The sequence below is a fragment of the Anarhichas minor genome, unplaced genomic scaffold (genome assembly GCF_050575085.1).
Source record: "Anarhichas minor isolate MPS153535 unplaced genomic scaffold, ASM5057508v1 ptg000040l, whole genome shotgun sequence".
Lineage (NCBI taxonomy): Eukaryota > Metazoa > Chordata > Actinopteri > Perciformes > Anarhichadidae > Anarhichas > Anarhichas minor.
In genome coordinates this window covers 6525164-6541061 of record NW_027466486.1, presented here as the reverse complement: position 1 = coordinate 6541061, position 15898 = coordinate 6525164, and the positions used below count along the sequence as shown (strand labels likewise).

General features: G+C 44.5%; 1 protein-coding gene across 4 annotated transcripts; it reads right to left on the bottom strand.

The window, feature by feature from the left end:
• Nucleotides 1–4218: 4218 nt before the first annotated feature.
• e2f2 (E2F transcription factor 2) lies at nucleotides 4219–15419 on the bottom strand. Of its 4 annotated transcripts, none has more exons than XM_076108248.1 (7): nucleotides 14656–15419; nucleotides 8925–9024; nucleotides 8250–8469; nucleotides 7488–7649; nucleotides 7206–7320; nucleotides 6872–7067; nucleotides 4219–6185 (listed from the first exon to the last, which is right to left on the bottom strand). In XM_076108248.1, exons 1-7 carry the CDS (start codon nucleotides 14929–14931, stop codon nucleotides 5911–5913), a joined length of 1344 nt encoding a protein of 447 aa, XP_075964363.1. In that variant the 5' UTR covers nucleotides 14932–15419; the 3' UTR covers nucleotides 4219–5910. The 4 variants fall into 4 exon arrangements, with proteins under 4 accessions (XP_075964363.1, XP_075964362.1, XP_075964365.1 ...); XM_076108247.1 differs by having other exon boundaries at nucleotides 6872–7070; nucleotides 14656–15417; XM_076108250.1 differs by lacking the exon at nucleotides 14656–15419 and adding an exon at nucleotides 13942–14068 and having other exon boundaries at nucleotides 6872–7070.
• Nucleotides 15420–15898: the final 479 nt, after the last annotated feature.

Genomic DNA, 15898 nt, shown 5'->3' with positions numbered 1-15898 from the left:
GTGTGTGCGCGTGTGTCCTCTCCCTCGTCTCTTTCATTCTTACTTCTCATTTCTTTGCAAACTCCAGAGTCTGCAGTGTGGTGGTCGCCATGGATATGCATAATACCTCATTCACAGACTAAACTGAAGGGGAGGAATTTCATTGGATGAGGTGATGGTTTTTGGCTAAAGCATTGCAGTGAGGCTGAAACCAACAACTCAAAGCTCTGATGTTTTGCCCAAAAAAATGTGACAGATGAAAAGATATTTTATGTGGGGGGGGACTTTTTGCACTGAAACACATGCAGTACTTCAGCTCACGTTCATCATAACTAGGGCTTTTGCAGCTCTGTGCAACTGCCCTTTAATCAAGAGTTTGGAGGTGTAACTCCCTCTTGGCCATTCCGTTGGCTTTAGGCTCCAAAGCTTCTTCCTCTTTCTTCTCATCTTATGAAAAGGCCTTTTTCATTGAGGGAGGATTTATGAAGACCCTCCCCTCTGACCTTCTGAAATCATCTGACAGAGTGAACGAAATGGAAAGAGTGCATCAGAGAGGTGGAGAAAAAAAAAAAGCACAAGAGTTGTGTATAGAACATAACTCCTGCATGCCTGGCATTGTCACGCCTGTCAACTCAAAGAAAAGAGGTGTATCACTGAACAGTGCCTCTGGGTGAGCAGTGATACGATACACTATGAAGTGCAGATGGGTGATTTTAGGAAGCCGCATCAAATACAGAGGCTGCCTTTGGTTCGACCACAAAACCACATATTTGCCTGTACATTAGCTTTATAAAGGGATAATTTGTCCCAGCTCTATAGGCAACTTGACTCACTTCAGGCAAATAACTCACTTTGTGGTGAGGTTTTTTTCAGTTCTCTGTAACTTCTTACTGTCACACAGTGAGTGAAGGAGAACAGTTGTGTGTCTTAAATGTGTGCACTCACAGTGGTGCCGTGTTTATATTCACAAGTCTGTTTGCTTAGCAAAAAAACTCACAAAAATGCACATGCACAGCGTTTGATAACTGCATTTTACTTGCACACTCACATACACAGCCATTCGTGTAGAACTGCTCAAAGAGGAGTGCTTATCAGACATGTTTCTCTGGAGGCACAAAGTGAAAATGACTTGATAACAAAACAAATACCGGTTGTGTTTCTTCATGCAAATTAAGGCAATTCAAAATGTGAACTAAAGTCTCCAGAGGGAACGCTGAGGAAACGGTCTCTTTGACCTATTGAGCAGTAAGAAAAAATGTCCGTCCTTGTAAGGAAGTGAGGGCACGCGACAAACTCCAAACAATGCAGAGCCACATAAATAGGTTTGCTGACCCAGTTTACCAGGGCCTCATTCACTCATTGTTTCTGTATGCATGTGAGAGAACATCAGTGAGGGAAAGAGGAAAAAGTGCTACAGATGAAGTTTGCATGTTGTACATGTCGTTGTGTATTGTAATACATTTCCAACATGTGTTTTTTTTTTGAATGCTCATTTTGCATGCACACATTTTTAGCATGGATGCCTGTGCTGATGTAATGCAGAGGCTCGCTGTGTTCCCAACAATACCCTCCTTCAGTTTCTTTGCGGCCCCTTGTAAAGAAGCAGAGCCTTTGTGCGTCTGCCAGCCTTCCAAGCCTGGGTCCTATTGTAAAACTGAGCAAACCGGTCTGTTCAGGCAATGCTCTAACATAAGAAGAACACAAGGTCCAAGGACAGGGAGGGGGGGAAGAGAAAAAACACGGGGAGCCGACAGAAGAAAATAGTTTCGGAAGGTGGAGGGAGTGAGCGAGGGGGAAGATGCACAGCACAGGGAGGTGGAATGACAGAGGAAAGGAGATAGATAGAAACTTCATTGTCTGAGGACGCTAACTGATATGACTTTTCCTCCTCGTCTCCACCTTTTCCTTCCTTAACACCACATACCTATTCATTGTCATTTCCCATATCAACACACTCTCTCCTGCCACTGCTAATGGTAATTTCCCTCTTTACTTCCATCACCAACAACAAGTGCTTTTTTTCCTTCACACCATTTCTCACTTTGGCTGTGAGGAAGTGAGGTAAACCAAATACAGCTTCTCTCTTTTTTCTGACGCACACATGCTGCAGCGCAGAGGTCGTAGCGACATCTTCCAGTAAAGATTACAGCTGCCAGGATTTCCTTGCTGCTTCCCAGCAGCCCTGTGGAGATGGAGCATAAAGTCCTCTAAACTCCCCCCCACCCCCGAAAAAATCTCCCTCTCCACTGTTGACTCAGCTCCACTAGTCCTGTTATCAATTTACTACCCCTGTCAAGCCAGGAGGCCCAGGCTTACCGTAAAATACCCCCTCTTCTGGTCGACCCGGATGACTGAAAATGGGAGGATTGGAGAGAGAGATTGATTCATTTTTTTACACAGTTTCCCACTGGAATAAGCATATGAAGTGTCTTGAACAGGACAGGGCTCTTCTGTTAACAATCAGCGTCAAGAGCCTGCACAACTGCACAATGAAGAACGACTGTGGAAAAACAGCTGTGACACTTTGTGACAGCTTCTGCTTTGACAAATACGTCATCCCTGACTCAATTGACTGAGCATTATCAGTCTCAGCACAGTCATGCTTGTCCTCTGTGACATGGCGGCTGGCAGCATAGTGTACCTGCCCAGAGACCACACCCTCAGACTGACAACCTCTCCACAATGCATCACAGGTGGTTTGGCAACAAAAACCTTTCCAGACTGGGAACAGGTAGTCAAACTTGTTTGTGATTCATGATTCTGAATGCAATATTATGTTAAAATCACGTCACCGTCTCATTCAAAACTAGGAACTAGGAAGACTGAGAACAACTAAATTCCCTTTTCATTAAACTATTACTCCAAACGATTGAAAACCAGTAACTTATATCCCTTGATATCTGTTAAATCAATAACTACATTCATAAACTACTGATTTGATACCTAAAAAAGTTTGAGTCAACACAATCAGCCACATTTTTAGTCAGTTCCAGGCGTGTGGCTTTAAACACACCAACCATAGTCACTAAATTGCTCCCAGCCTTAATGAAAATAATACAACCATTATGTGTCCCTTTAGCAGCTGTGGCTCTAGAACAGTGACGTGCAGCGTTCTGGCCTCAGGTTGTTGCTGCTCTTTGACGAGCTGTCACTTGCCAGCACACAAAGAGGGTGTTTAGCTTTTGCCAATTTAAGCGTTCAGCTATTAATATTTACTTCAGCGCCTTGTTGACAAAGTAGTTGGTCTCAAGGTGCAATGTGACAGAACTGTGGTAGTCTGCTGTTTAGATAGCATGCAAACCACACGGTCAAAGGCCGTGTATGTGTACGTGGTGTTGAACATTTCAGTTTATCACCTCTTGTTAAACACGAGGCTGTTGCGCGCAACATCTGTCAATAGACCCTTAGCGCTAATAGACACCTGATGTTGGTTCAGAAGTGAGTTTGCAGAAAACTGGTGCAGGAGGAAACGCACTCTTTGTGAGGGTTAAAAAAAAAAAAAAAAAAAAGCCTGTATAAGCTTAACTCTTTTTATTTGCTTCTCACTTGAGCTGTGTTGGAAGCTCGTGTTTCCTGTTGTCGTGCAATATTTCGCTATAGTTCTATGGGCCGTAAACTTTAGGGTTTCTGTATGAAGTCATTACCACGGAGCAGCCAGCGAGGATTGTGTCCTCCTCATAATATTGTGTGTAATATTTGAGAAAAACTTGCAAATCTATAGATTCTATTTGTTCTTCAGATTTATTAGTAAAAATGTGTGATGTCTTTACCCCCAGAATGCATTGCCACTAGCCATACTAGCCCAATGACCCACTGAACTTTGACCTCCTGTGTGCCCGCCCCCTTTTGTGAGCTTGTTTCCAAAGATACCAACTAACAAAGAATGATGGGAGGGGTTTTGTCTGAATGCGTTTATAGCTCATGAGGTCTTATTGTCACTCTTCATGTCAACCGATTCTCTTTCCTCTGGGAATGTCACCTCTTATTAGTTCCATATCCTCTCTGCAGTAAATACTCCATATTTCGGGTTCCTACGATACATTTTGAAGGCGAAGTCCCTTGTGATAGTGAATTCTCCAGCAAGTCGGGCCAAATCAAGGAATACATTGTAGAGGCTTGGAGAAAAAAATGGATAGCAATGAGATATGAAGATGAATGTTGACTTCTGTATTTCAACGATTTTGCGAGGAAGAACAGGTTCCTGACATGACAAGTGAGTAAAATAAAAATGGAGCACAATTCCAAGTGTAAACCATGGCTTCAGTATTTATTTAATAATTTCAAACAGACCACACAATACTACAAAATATTAAGTGCCGCATGTCATTCAAGAACAGTTCAACCTTCAACAAATTCAGGGAAAATAGGTATAAATACAAAACAAATTATATACAAATGCCAACAAAAAAAAAAAACTACAAATTCTGAATTCACATCCTCTAATCTACATTGTAAAAACTCACACACAAACACACCATGACACCCATTTCCCAAGCTGTCAAATACACACACACACATTTTCAAGTTTTGTTAGGACAGGGCAGTTAGCTTATCTCCGCAGTGTAGAGGGAAAGCCAAAAATACATCAGCATGAAATTCAAATTTCCGCGTCTAGAACGCTTCGAAAAAAAAAGAAAAGAAAAAATAACTATTTACAGATAACTCTGACTACTCTGCCCTCGGTTCCATGTCTTTGACATTGAAAAGGGTTGCACCACCACATGTGGGAAAGCATTCTTGAAATTTGAACAGTAAAGATACAAATACCTTCCTGATTCTGTTGCTGCTAGATCAGCAGAATTCATTCACTTATTGAACAAGAGAAGAAGAAAATCTCTACTCTAAGTAAACTTTAATTACATCAATTAACCCCCGCTTCCACCACATCTGCAACACAGATGCTGCATTTCATTTATTTTGGTTATTTCCTTAAGAAATACAATAGCAGTTTCACACCACTGAATCAAAAAAAGTCTCTCAAAATCAGCAAACTCTTATCAATAGAGGAGCACCTGGATTTAGAATAAAGCTGCCAAACCAACAAGAGTGAGTGCGACTCTCTTATTATGAGTCATTAACTCTGGATCTGGGTCCACTTTTGGGTGTCAGAAGCTGCCTTTCACATTTTGGCACACAATGCAGCACCAAAGAGGTACGAGGCCCGGCATAAAGCTTAAGGCAGGAAAGAGCAAAACCTGATCAGACAGAAGCCACATGAGCTGAAAACACGAGTTCAGATTCGGATGAACTCATGTTTCACACGATACCCTACTGAAGCCGTCGATGCTTGTGGACCAGTATTATTCACAGCTTAATTTGGTCAGTGTTGAAGACGGGTACACTCTTGAAAACACACCCTGTGTACAGTTCTTGATGGCTTTAGCGTACGCCAATTCCAGTGATTGAATCCTGTAAAGCTGCATGGCAGTTAAAGCTGACATAGTACAAGGCTGCCCCCTACGGGTTAAAGAGTGGCACACAAATATTTAGACTTTGGGGAAAAAAGGAAGAAAAACAATTCCTGAGTTGTTACACTGTAAACACCGCCCGCAAACCGAATGCACCAGATTACGTTGCCGGGGATGTGATGTGCACGATAACTTCCGTGTTTGTAGCGCAATCTGAAAATGTGAATGATCCAAAAAAACAGTGCCGCCATTTTAAACAGCATTTCCTAATGGTTGGAGATTACACTCTCACCCAACCTCTCAGTCCCCTCGTGTTTATGTACAAATCATTTTTACTTTGTTAAAACAAACAAAGGGGGTGACTCCTCCTTTGGAATCATTAACATTAAAACAGGCATGGTAAAAACAAAGAGTTATGGCTTTATAGTGTAATATTTCCTACCTCGAGAAGGCATTGAATTAAATATTTACCCCCTTAATTAATCTCCCCAAATTTCCTCCTGCCTCCCTTTCATTTACACCTTCAGCTCTTCAACAGCTCTCCAAGATCATAGGTGTCGAAGAAATCTGACACTCCCTCGCTATCCTCCAGGCTCCAGAGGTAGTCGTCGTGGTCCAAAGGGGGAGAGAAACTGACAAAGGGCGTGTTGGGGTCTGGGGCGAAAGAGACGCAAGGCAGCTGGTCCTCTGTAAGCTGGAGCAGGCCGGGGGGTAAACCCAGCAGACCCTCGACGTCCAGCAGAGTGGAGGTGGAGGCTGCCGCTGAGGAGGTGGCTGGAGCTGCTGGAGATATGTCGACTGTGATCAAGGAAAGGGCAGAGCAGAAGTTCATATTTTTAGTCTGACATATACCTCCTGAATGTTTAAAAGTTATTATTATCAACATATTTTAGTTTAGTTGCATTTATATCCTTCTAAAGGTTTCTCAATTTTATCCTTGTGATTTGCTTTCATTTTTATTTATAGTTAGTAAATTAGTAATTTGAGCAATTTATCCTAATTTGTTTTTAATCTAATATTTACTGGTATGGCTGATGGGGAATGTTAAAGGAATATTTAGGGGAAATATACACTTCCTTGCAGAGAGTTCGATCACAACATTGATCTCTCATGTCTGCCTTAAGAATGGAGCTAAAGCCAGATGGCGATTAGCTTAGTTTACTATAATGACTGGAAATTAAAACACACACCTATCAATTCTTGCTGTAACCATTAGATTAACTGATCCTTCAAGAAAGAGTTACGTTACCGTATAGTTTTGTTACTTTGGACAGAGCCAGACTAGCTACAGTTGACTGCTTCCAAAAGCAAAGAGGCTCTCCATGACCAGTGCATAGTTGCAATCAGGGCCTCACACACACACACACACACACACACAACTCACTGTCGGAATAAAGTGACTCATCAACCTATTAGCTCCCAGTGAGAGTATAAAGTCAGAATTCTACTGTACTGTACACGAGCCAACAGAAAACCCCGCTTACATTCAGCAGGCTCCTCTTTGATGCCGTAGCTTGGCGGCGGCATTGGGGTGGTAGTTGGAGGGCCGAGAGGTTGAGGGAACTCCTTTTTGGGGGTGGCCGCGCTTTTAACTGGGCTGGCATCTTCAAGACCCTCCTCTGGACACAGGTAGACTTCAATGGGCCCATTCTTACTTTTTAAATAGATCTGTAATGATCCCTGCTGTAAGGAGAAGGATAGAAAAATATATAAATATACAGAACAACACTCATAGTTTCGTTGCATGTATTCCATTTGTCTTTCGGAGAGTTTTTAACAACAATTGAATCTGTTGGTTTTGAAATCTTGTGTTCTCACCCCTGCCGTGTCTGGCACTTCCAGTTTGGTGTCAGCGGGGGCCTTGACGGCGATGACCGTCTGGTCTCGGAGAGTGCCGATGGAGCGAATGTCCTGATATGTCACATAGCCCAACGTACAGCGTGTGGTCAAGGGCGATAACGGCTGCAGAAATGAAGTGGCTATTTGCATGTGTAACCAGACCCAGAAGACAACCAGTGAGTGCTGTTCATCTTACACACACACACACACACACACACACACACACACACACACACACACACAGCTTGATGTAAAGGATATCTCTTATTATCTTCATTTTCGGTGAGTTGTTTGAGCTGTGCGGTGCTGGAGTGGATCAGCTCATCCAGAGATCTTTCTACTCTCTCCAGGTCTCCAAGTTCTTTCCTCAGAGCGCAAGCCTTCTCTCCTCCACCTGCACCACCTTCAAACACATCTCCAACCCTACAAAAACACACATAAACAGATACATAATCAAAATGTGTGAGCATCAGATTGCAGTAAAAAATGTAGCTGTCGTATCAACTCAAAAACAAAGACACGGTGTAATGGACAATATCAGTATACGTACCAGCCACTAGAGGGCAGATAAGCTAAGCGTAAGCAGGAATAAATCCACCGAGTTGTACTCACACACAACAGCGTTTCAATAAACACAATCTATCATGTTTTGCATTACACGATAGATGTCTCTGTTCTACTGGTCCCTCGTTGTAAAGCCCGGTTCAGACTTCATCAGTGGGAATCTCTGACCACTACTAAACCTGAGACGTGCCTGCTTACACTGCAATTCACAGAGAGTGAAAATGTTTGGCAGTTGGCTCGGAAGATATCAAAGCCTTGTCTGAGCTGTTTGACAGAAGCAAATAAACTGCATCCGATTGTGTTGAGAGACGTGTTCGTCGGACTGAAATGTGGCTGTCATGTGGTCTTACGACCACAAACCCATGTTTGTGGCTGCTTATAGTTTTTGGAGTCCGGAACTCCCACCAAGCATCAAATGTTGGTAAAACTGTTATGTTCTTCTTTGGCAGTGGTACTTACAGCCACTGGATGTTGTTCTTGGACTTCTTTCGGATGAGCTGGACTCCCTCCAGGACGTTGGTGATGTCATAGATGCGCCTCTTCTGGACCTCCAGAACCTCAGTGGCCCAGTTCAGGTCAAGAACTCCATCGGGAGACTCCGCGATCAGACCCACAAACTTCTTGGTCAGCAGGCCCAGGGACGTGTCGTACCGCGTCCGCTCACCCGGAGACTTTGGAGCTGAGGGCAAAAGATCCAGACAAAGGCACATGAGGAGGGGAACAGTAAGGAGTAAAAGCAGCAACGATTGACAAAGATATGTAGATATCTAACAGAAAAATGAAGGTGTAAGAAGATAAACATACTAAAGGTGCAAACTCTTCATCATACGAGTGTGTCAATTACCTTAATTCCTGTGTGAATGTGACTCATAGTAGTGTTTATGATGCTATTCGTTGATTGTAAACAATCTTCACACCAGTCACCACCTCACAGAAGCACATGTCTTCAAAAGTATTGCACATGGTATTTGAAACAGACCAAACTCATTTATTGATGCTACTGTCTGCTTCTAATCGGGCCTTGTCCTCCGCATGTTGACCATTCGTGTGTCAAATATCTACGCACAAAACCCACGATGCTACACCACCTCTCTCACATCCACCTATCCTCTCATCTGTAGTTGGTGTACTCACTCCTTGGACTTGGTATCCTGGCCGCGATGCTGCATTTGCCTTTTGGTGTGCGGAACTCTGGCAGGTAAAGAGGGTCCTCTAGATCCAGCTTCCTCTTGGCCTAGAGAGGACAGAGTTCATGTTCATTAGTACAAATACAAATATAAGAGCATTCTCATCATTCTGTCACCATAAGAATACATAGAGTGAATATATTCCTATTCCTACATTATGGTCTGCTGGAAACAAACTTTCATTCTACTTATAGGTTAAATCATGATAATGAAGTGTGTGGGGCACGTCCAGCCAATCCATGAAACAATGACATCAATGCTGGCACATGTGCTAAATAGGGGGTTGTTGAAAAGTGTCGTAAATGTGCCAACAGCCCTCAAGTGCAGGAACAAAGCACCCCTGTAACACTTTCCCAAGCACTTCAAGAGGGGCTGATCTTACGTATGCATGCATGCGTGTGTGTGTGTGTGTGTGTGTGTGTGTGTGTTGTGGGATAGGGAAACGGGGTGATTGCCTCTCAACCCACTGCCAGCAAAATGCAATGAAATCCCTGGAATCACTCAATGACCTCTCCTCCCCCTCTCTCAAACCTCCCTACGTTCCCTTTCCTCCACAGCTTCACAGGCTCTCCACACACACACACACACACACACACACACACACACACACACACACACACACACACACACACACACACACAGAGATGATTACTTGACTGTCACTGCACTGCATCTTACACTGCAACCTTTGGTCCACAATATAACCTACAATATACTATCTTCATGTGACCTACATCGGCCCAATGTAACAAAAGTGAAAGTCACATGAACCCAATCCCCTCACAGGATTGAGAAATGACCAACTGTCTGAAAAAAATGACAAGTTGCACAAGGTGGCGACACCCTAACACGCAGAATTCTTCCTTAACTCTAACACGATGGACGAGAGAGTTTGCGGTCAATCCCACACAAAACACTGTGGTGACTGATCTAACAAGAAGTGGGATTTTAGCACAGCGTTACTGAGGCTGCTGGGTAATTGGCCGCATCTGGTTAGGACCTCACCTCGGTCATCTATAATTGTGTGCTCTCTTATCCTTTCAGCTCTGTGTTGCCTCACAAACTCGCCTTTCTTCCAAGTCTCCTCGCAAATACTTGGCAACAGTAATCCCCTTTTGTCACTGCAGTGCTTTAGCTAATAGGTTTAGGCAAGGGACTTTTTCAGAGACGGAAAAAAAGTGCTGAATTGACTTAACCACGTGTGGATGCGCCTGTCTGAGCGTGGGGATAATGAAGGGTGCTATTGTCCCAGTGTGCTCCCATGACATGTCCACCTGTTGACTGGAGACATCTGGAGCCGCACAGCGAGTGTGTGTGCTGCTGGCGGGGCGGCTTTTAATCCTCACAGCGTATACAGTAACTTCAGTAGGACAGAGAAAATACACGGGTCAGGGCTACCCTGAACAAAAGGGTGACTGCTAGCATTTATTTCTGGGATTAAAAGCTGTGTTTTTGTTGGCTCAGAGTCCTGACAGTAGAGAGGAATCAGATACTGGTTATTAAGCAGGAGGAGTCAGTGTCCGCTGTCGTTAAACAGAGAGAAGATCTGTCTGGTTTGACTTGATTGTCAGTCCCAGTGTAAGTAACGAATAAAAAAGAGCAGCCTTGACATCAGAATACGGTTAACTTCCATGACCTAAATGTACGGATCAAGCTGCACCATGTCTACATTTTTCAGGCTTGTAGCTCTATAAGTTGAGAGTCGCAGCCACAGGCATGGCGACATGTTGCAAGAGGGGAACCAACGGTTTCACCCTGCAGCTGTATGGGCTTGGGTGCTCCCTTTTTTTGCATGAGGGATTTCTCTGGTGAGTCAACCATATTACGCAAACACCATTTCGTGTAGTAGAAAAACCGGCTGTTTGTGGCTTTAGAGGCCAGCACACAAGCATGTTGCTGGAGACAAAACCTCTGGACATCGAAATTATTATAGTTATAGCACATGTTTTACTCAATTCAAAATCAGTTGTAGTTATTGTGCAGCAAGCCACTGTTGTTCAGTCAATGGCTGTGAGAGGAAATGGGATAGGCCTGTGTCAAAAACACTCCGATGAGCTCTTTATCTCCAAGACTCGCCTGTCCAGTTACGCCCAAAGCACCGCACGTGGCTTCTTGTGTTGGCTCTACATTCTTAGGCCGATTCCTGCAGCTGCTCTGGTGAAATCTCCAAAGTGGCAGTTCACGTCACGTGAAGGACTTCTGCAGTCGCGGCCTCTCTTCAAAACCAACACACCTGGTCTGTCAGGCTGCATGGGATTCAAATTGCATCCAAGCCAAGTTACAGTATGCCTGCTAATATCTGTGTACACAAACCCCTCACGTCCACACCCTTGGGGAGTCAAAAGAAAAGCAATGCCTACACGGCTGATGAGACTGTCAACGTGGCTCTCAAGAGGTAAAAGAGAAGGTTGGATCTGCCCATTTGGGTCGGTGGTGGAGAGAGGCGAGGGGGAGCAGGATGCTTTTGAAATGCAAACCCCCCCCCCCCCCCCCCCCCACCCCCTATTGAGGACAACTTGCTCCAGGGCCACCGCTGGCCTGAGGCTATCAGGTTGAAACAAGGTGAATGAGAGGGAATAGAGAAGCAGAGAGATTTCGGGTGAGTTGTGGCCAATGTCACACCCGAGTGTCAACGGTCTGAATGGGGGGGGGGGCTCACCAGAGGGGCTCCGAGAAGAATCTCTGGAACCACAAGGTGATTCAAGACGACACTGGGAGTTACATGAAAGATGTTTGTTTCCCCAGAAATAGACAGAAAGAGTAATTCATAGAGCTGATATCAGTGCTGATGCAGTTTTGGCATATTGCTCACATTCCCACGAAAAATCTGGGAACACCACATGTGACGTAAGCAGGGAATAAGTGGGACTTTGTTTCTGGTGGACATTATGCTGATGCATCTTGTTCCCAGACTGCCGTTTGGTTTGTCGTAAATGTGGCTTTTTGCATCTGAAACAGACAAATGCATTCATCGGTTTGCTTTGAGGACGAGATTGGATAGAAAGCAGCTGTAATAGAGAGAAAGGTTCGTCGGTGGACTTTGGTGGGAGGCCTGAATCCTGTAACACATTTACACCACCATCAATCCGAAAGGAAACCAGAGTGACACAACATCATCAATAGTCTACACACCCTGGTTAAAAGGCACATGACAATCACTCGTTCACTGCCTTTTACTACAGTCGGCATGATTAATAAGTAAAGAGGAGATCTCTTCAGGTAAAGTTACCTTCGTGCAGTCAAACATTAACTCTTTCTCAGGGGTTTCAACAGCATATACCCCACGAGAAAGCTTTCAAGTGTGGGATTACGCAGCACCACTGTTGCTGGTTCTCATGCTGAGCCAAGCTAAAAGGACCGTTGGTACTGTAATGCTGTGTAAGTTGAAGGAAGTGAGCTACACATGAAGAAGCAGCACTTCCTGTAAACATGAGACCCATGACTGAACATGAAATGAAGCCGCTGTGTCAGCAAGCACATAAAGAGGACACTCTCTAGTTACTATCTTCAAGTCGAGTGATGAACTGAAGTCCCTTTAAACATCCTCATAAGGATGGCATCCTTGCATCTATTGTCTTGTCACGTGCTGCTAATGTAGAGGGACTAATTAGGGGAAAAAACATTTGTGAACAGGTTGTATGAAACCAGATCATTTGTTTTGAGTGCTTGCCAGCTGCTGCAGTGATGCTCTGTGGCTGAAAACACAAGCTCAACTCAATTTGGATACCGTTCTGAATCTCGAATCTCTGTATTTAAGGAATTAGAGGAGACAAAATATCCTAGCGTTTCGTCCATGACCCTAAAAACACTGCAGATGCAGCTGTCAGTAATTTAGAAATTCAGATCCGTGTCTGAGACTATTACGCTCTCAGAAAACCCCAGAACAAAAAGCAAGGGGACCAACTTTAGTCATGTTTATTTCGTATAACAAGACACAAGGCCAGCACCTACTCTCAGCAGCATTTGTTCTTAAGACTTCGTGGTGCTTTCCCCCCCGATAGAACTGAAGGTCTATCAAACTTACTGAAATGTGTGGAGGAAGTTTCATAATCATGGGACTCTTGAAACCGGCTGTGCAGTTTCAAAAGTGCATCACTCTTCTCTCCACCTTAACTGTGGTCAGCTGTGGTAATCTGTAATAACTACGAGCACTTGCTTATCTTTAACAAAAAAAAAAGAAAATAATTCCGTCACTACAAACGCTGTACTGTGTAGTGTATTTGCGGCAGAATGGACGACAGCATTATCAGTGAGAACACACACTCAGAAGTCTGGCTCTACTATCAGCAGCATGTCACCATCTTCTGATGATTGCCTCGCATCACGTGTGCAAATGAAACCTTTTCGACCCACATCCAACACACTCTATGTCAGCACGGGCACGATGGAGGCAAACTATATGTCACATGAACGGGTCTTAATGCTGGATTAAACAGGGGGGGGGGGGGGGGGGGACATTTCCAAGTCAGCAAACAAAATGGAGAATTCGAACATGTGACATGTACAAATCCCCCCGAGAAATACCAGAATCACAACTGTTTATTGCCACGGATGTTACAAATACAAGGAATTTGACAAAGCTATAATCAAGTTCACCTTTGCGTATGATAAGCCAGGTGGTAGCCTATTTCTGACTTTACTTATGTCCACCTAATCCTCTTGAAGGGCCTATTAGTGAATACAGGCTCCAAGGGCAAAAGGTTTACATGAGATTTGAAGACCCTGGCCTGTGCACACTCTAACCCCTTTAGCCCTACTCTCACTAACTCTAAAAGACCGCAAGGCCGGCTGGCTTGAGAGAGAAGAGACCAACTATAACAAGCACCAGCAGCTGTGAAGCACTAACACGCTGCCGAGTGTCATCCAATCCTCTCCGATCATAAAGCTTTTCAATCAACCCATTTTTTTTTGTTTTACAGGAACAAATCACGCAGTCGAGAGTGATTTTTAAGATCTCTTTTCACCTGAGCAGACGCACGCATGAGCCGGAAAACCCACTAGTTGTCCGGTTATGACCTCTGACCTCCACCTTCTTCCTACAGTGACGTGAGCAGGTTACACAGGCCCTGCATTGCCTCAATGACAGGTGCACTTGGAGCAGCTGTCACATGGGTGTAATCACACACACACACACACACACAAAAAAAGCTGTCCAACGACAAGTGTTACTCATGATTTAGGGACACTCCTCTTCAAAGTAGAGCTGATTTTGAGTTCAGTGGTTAACAGTAAAATGCTGTGTTGACATTATTGTCTGCCACCAGTGTAAACGCTGCTATCTCCCCCTGTGGAGGCCACTCATCCTTTCTTTTCACAAGCAAGGGGCCCCTAACACTATACCCCCCCCCCCCCCCCCCCCAAACACACACAGCCTCTGGCCTCGTCTAGCTACAGCTGGCCTGCGGGGGGAAAGATGTCACACTTAGCATGGCAGGCAAAAGGGACCCACGCCATTCATACGCATCCAGCAGCAGTCACAGTGGCTCCTCTGTGGCTTATCACGTCAAAACACATTTGAACGTGCCCCAAACGCTGCTACACACGCATACCACTGGAAATCCATAATCAGTCCGCCCACATAACTCACTACACTGGACGCACTTTGTATTTAGCTGTTATAAAAGTGTGTATTTGTGATGCAAACTTGTTGTGCAGTGTGTGTGTGTTGGATGATTTACCGGCAGTCGCCCGGAGGATGATCTGATGGGTTTAGCCTCTGGTCCGTGGGGGGTTGAATACAGGCTGTTGGCTCTTTGTTCGGCCACGGCGGTGTTGCAGATCTGGGTGAAATAGCCTGCCGGTACCGTGCTCATCGGCGGGCTGGACAGTCCGGTGCTGAAGAACTCGGTCTTCACTCCTCCGGTGAACAAAACCTTGATCTTCTGCTGAGGGCAAGACAGTCCCGCTACTGGCCGACCCGAAGCCGGAGATACACCTTTCGGCATCCGCATCATTTTCCTGAGTAAACTAAATTCAACCGGATTGGTCAAGCTTGGTATAGCTAAGCGCACCGACCAACGCTGTGCTGAATCGTCCCCCTGCTATAGGCTTTGTATGAACATATGTCTCTACCCTGCGAATATTACTTAACTCACGTAAACAAAAAACAAGTCAAGAGCAACTCATACAGCAGAAATCCATCTATTAAATGCAGAATGCATGGGATAAACCGACAATTCAGCCGTATTTTCTAACAATATTCGTCAGTAAATGACGGCAGACTGGTCGGTGTTGTTATCCTTTGTCCAGTAACAAAGTGCAGAGGAAGCTTTGCCCTACAGGTTACAACAAGCTGCTGGTTAAATAATAAATTAAAACATCCAGTATTTTAAAGTCCAGTACCAGAAGGCTTCCACGTCTCATTGAGATCAGGTTCCTCCGTGAGATTTACAATCTATAGTGGCTCCCTCTGATGCGGAATCCGACCCGGTCTGTGGCTCTTGTCCGTTCACCTCACAGTTCCGCTCTCCATACAACAGCACAGGAGCTGAGGAAGAACAGCTTTTTTAGCGCCAAACTTCCTCCCGCGAAATTTAGATCTCCCGCGGTTAGAGCTCGCCTCTGATTGGCTCACGGCACGTTCGGCTTGTCAGATTTGCATAAAACAGTTGTACGCGGATGGGGCTGGTATTCTTAAAGGGACAGTAGCGTCATTTCGGGACATAAGGTTCTTTTATCCACCAGGCTGGAGTTGGAGACAATGACCACTTATTATTTTGAATTGAATGAGTCCAGTCTATATAATCAGACAATATGATGTATAAGAAGAGGGTTGTTACTTTGTTGTTACAGAAGGTTTTGTGGTTATCACAGGCCATGATACGCATTGACCCATAGTTTACTCATTTCTTGCATCATATTTAGCTTCAATTCAATTTCTAATATAAAAAAATTATAAGAGTAGTATGGGCAAAAGATTTG

What these genes read in the sequence shown, in the direction of transcription:
- e2f2 (XM_076108247.1), bottom strand. Translation starts at nt 14,931, where the DNA reads ATGATGCGGATGCCGAAAGGTGTATCTCCGGCTTCGGGTCGGCCAGTA. An exon ending in AAGAACAACATCCAGTGGCT is followed by an intron (nt 7,650 to 8,249) that starts GTAAGTACCACT and finishes GTGTTTTTGTAG; the next exon opens with GGTTGGAGATGTGTTTGAAG. An exon ending in CAAAGAGGAGCCTGCTGAAT is followed by an intron (nt 6,186 to 6,871) that starts GTAAGCGGGGTT and finishes CCTTGATCACAG; the next exon opens with TCGACATATCTCCAGCAGCT.